At 39.5% G+C, this 3,456-nt stretch overlaps 1 protein-coding gene across 1 annotated transcript; it reads right to left on the reverse strand.

Annotated features, from left to right (window-relative positions):
- Positions 1–599: 599 nt before the first annotated feature.
- On the reverse strand, positions 600–3,055 carry LOC130988937 (cytochrome P450 81Q32-like). Its single transcript, XM_057912928.1, has 3 exons — positions 2,407–3,055; positions 1,905–2,327; positions 600–1,362 (listed from the first exon to the last, which is right to left on the reverse strand). The coding sequence occupies exons 1-3, from the start codon at positions 2,851–2,853 to the stop codon at positions 748–750; spliced, it is 1,485 nt and encodes a 494-aa protein (XP_057768911.1). The 5' UTR covers positions 2,854–3,055; the 3' UTR covers positions 600–747.
- Positions 3,056–3,456: the final 401 nt, after the last annotated feature.

A 3,456-nucleotide genomic window follows, 5' to 3' on the forward strand; every position in this document is an offset into this window, starting at 1 on the left:
GCATGGGACACAGTGGCACACATAAGATTGTGGGACACTGGATCTTATCCCCAATCCGGACCAAATGGGATCTTCTGTCCCAAAATATGGTGTGTACCACCGTGTACCACTCTTATAATGTTATAATTTTTAATTATGTTTTATTCAATTTTAATTTATTATGCTTTTATATAATATAAAGATAATTAACAAGGGTTCACTTATCCATTTAGGGTTTATAATTATTTTTTTATATTTATTTGAATTAATAATAGATTATTTGGGTTCATTAATTCAAAGTTAGGGTATATAATTTTTTAAATTTTAATTTTTCAATGATAAATACTAATTAGAGTTTATAATATAATAATAATTTATATTTTTATAAAAAATAATTTATAAAACAAAGAAATGAAGAATGGTACACGTGGTATACACTATATCCTGGGACAGAGGATCCATCTGAATCCGGACCACGTAATTCTCCTATGTTCATTGTTCATGCACAGTAGGGTTAAGCAAGTTTATTTGTTGTGTTGTTCTTGCTGCGTTATTGGATATCGTTTGTGTGAGTTCTGATGGGTGATATCAACTCCAATTCAAATTTTAAAAATAATTAATTTCACAGCAAATAGAATTACCTTGTATATATACATTTAGTGCAGAATACAAAAATGTAACTCTTACAAATACTAACCCACCCCACAAGACATGATATCTAAATTAATTTATTTATTTTACATGGAAACGACATTGAAGATAAGATTCTCAAAGGTGTGAGGCAAGAACATGTGGAAGCAGAGGGCGCGCCTTGCACCTGGCTTGCAGGGGTATATCTTTAGATATGGACACCCCCTTTTTCCCTTCACTCAAGTCAACCAATCTCTCATCAATTCTCTCCCACTCGAAGCACTGTATCAAACACCCCAACGCCAAACCCACGATCCGCTGCGCCAACACGTTGCCCGGGCACGACCGCCTCCCGATCCCAAACGGCAGCAGCCTCGCTTCCCCACCGCCTTCGAATCGCTCCGGCTCAAAACTCTCCGGATCGTCCCAGATGCGTGGGTCCCTGTGAATGGCCCACGCGTTCACCTGCACGATCGTGCCACGTGGTATGTCGTAGCCGGCGATCTTGCAGTCGGCCGAGGCTTCGTGCGGGACCAGCAACGGCGCCGCCGGGAACAACCGGAACGTCTCGTTGATCACATTGTGAAGGTATGGAAGCTTCTGCAAGTCGGACTCGTGAACCAGGCGATCCTTCCCGACCACTCTGTCAATCTCTTCTCTCGCCTTCTCCATCTTCTCTGGGTGGTTTAAGAGAGCCGACATCGCCCATTCCACTGTCACTGATGACGTGTCCGTCCCAGCAAGCAGCATCACCTAATAATAGGATTAGGTTATTTAAACGCTAGCAAAACTATTATTATATACAATGCATTATTGTCAAGTCCTCTTTCAATAAGATACGACCAAACTATAACTAACTATTCTATTATTTTTACTATTTTAGTCTACTTTTAATTATTTATAATGCCTTCTTTCTTTTCCACATTTTTCCTTCCTTATTTTCACATCAAGGAGGAATAATATTATCCCTCTATTTTTAAAAGAATAATATTGTCCCTCGTTGAAGTTAAAATATAATAAAAGAAAAAATAATGAACTTTTGTTTTGTATAAAATGTGCGGAAAAAAATAAGACATTTAAAAACATAAATTTTTGTTATCCCTTCTTTTGTCATGATAAATTTATGTATCAAATAAAAATATAAATTTTTGTTATCTTTCATTTTTCATGATAATTGTATCCATCAAAGTAAACGCACCATATGTGAAAAAAAAGAATAATCATAAAGAAATCACAGTTACGTTTGAAAATCAATATCGAGTATGGATTAATTAAGAAAAGTACTAATAACTTACTAGTATGGTTGACTTGATGACTGGATCAGTGTAGTTTTGAGGCTCCGATTCCTGCAAAGAGAGCAAGTGGTCTATCATGGTGTTTCCGCCATTTTTGCGCCTGTGCTCCTCAATCAAGCGCTGCAGAAATCCATCAATTTTGGAGGCTATCCTGCTGAGATTCTTCTCGAAATCCATGTAATCGATCCACCTGAGCAGCGGCAGGAAATCCCCCGGGTTGGACACCCCGCCGAACTTGAAAACCTCGTTGAGAAGCTCCCGGAACTCCCTCCCCTCGTCGCCGTCTTCGGCCTCGTCCACGCCGAAATACCGCTTTCCGGCGACCATCCTCATGATGTTGTTGAACGTCAGCACCGACAGCAACGCCTTGATCTCGACCACGCTGCCGGACTCTCGGCCCAGATTCGCGAGCATGCGCCGAACCTGTTGGAGTATAAAATCTTCGTGAGATGTATTGTTATCATCAATATTTATAATTATGTGAATTTATCTAACACATGACCTCGTCGTCTCTGATGGACTGGAACGTGTTGAGGCGGGCGGTGGAAAATATCTCGATCGTGGTGAGGCGGCGGAGGTTGCGCCAGTAGTCGCCGTAGGGGGCGACGACGACGGAGCTGAAGTTGTAGCCGATGTATTTGGCGGAGACGAAACGAGGGCGGTTGGCCAGAACGATGTCGTTCTTGGTGAAGCATTCGTCGACGGCGGCGGGGGAGGAGACCACCACGATGAGGCGGTTGCCGAAGCGGAGGGAGAAAATGGGGCCGAGTTTGAGAGAGAGGTCGCGGTAGGTGCGGTGGAGAGGGAATCGGAGGAGGTGGAGGTGCCCTAGAAGAGGGAGTGCCGGCAGTGGGCTAGGTGGGATTTTTCTATTTTGTTTGGTTAAAAATTTATAAGCTATGGTAAAAAGCAAGAGAGCAGAGAGGGAGTATAGCCAGCTTGTTTCCATGCTTGATTTTGGTGCTAAATGTAGATGTGGATTGGGATATGTGTGTGCGTGTGTGTGTTGCTAGCTACTTCTTCCTCACTCTATTTATAGGTTGAAATCACCGACTTAGATATTCCGTTTGGTATTTATAAAGTAATTGGTACAATGGAGTGAAGTAGATAATGGAAGAGGGATTATTCATACGTTCATTTTATTCATTTGTTTGGTATGTCTTACGATTGAAAAATCACTATTTCATGCAAAATCACTATTTCCTTTTAAACGAGAATAGTCATTCCCCCACACGTACCCCAGGCTACTATTCCTAATCCTCATATATTTTGTTATTTGATCTAATTATTCATCTATATATAATTATTTAATTAAATAATTATATATATATAATTATAGTGAGAAAATTTTAGAAAGAGAAAATTATATATTGAGAGAAAAAGTACTAGTAAAAGAAATGTTTTTAAAGAAAAAAAATGTAAAGAAGTAGACATTTCTAGTGAGAGAAAATTTATAGAGATGAAATCTAGAAGTGTAAATTTAGAGGGATAAATTTTTAAAGAGAGTAAAGTTTAGAAGAAGAAAATTATTAGGAAAGAAAATTATAGAGAA

The sequence above is a fragment of the Salvia miltiorrhiza genome, chromosome 6 (genome assembly GCF_028751815.1).
Source record: "Salvia miltiorrhiza cultivar Shanhuang (shh) chromosome 6, IMPLAD_Smil_shh, whole genome shotgun sequence".
Lineage (NCBI taxonomy): Eukaryota > Viridiplantae > Streptophyta > Magnoliopsida > Lamiales > Lamiaceae > Salvia > Salvia miltiorrhiza.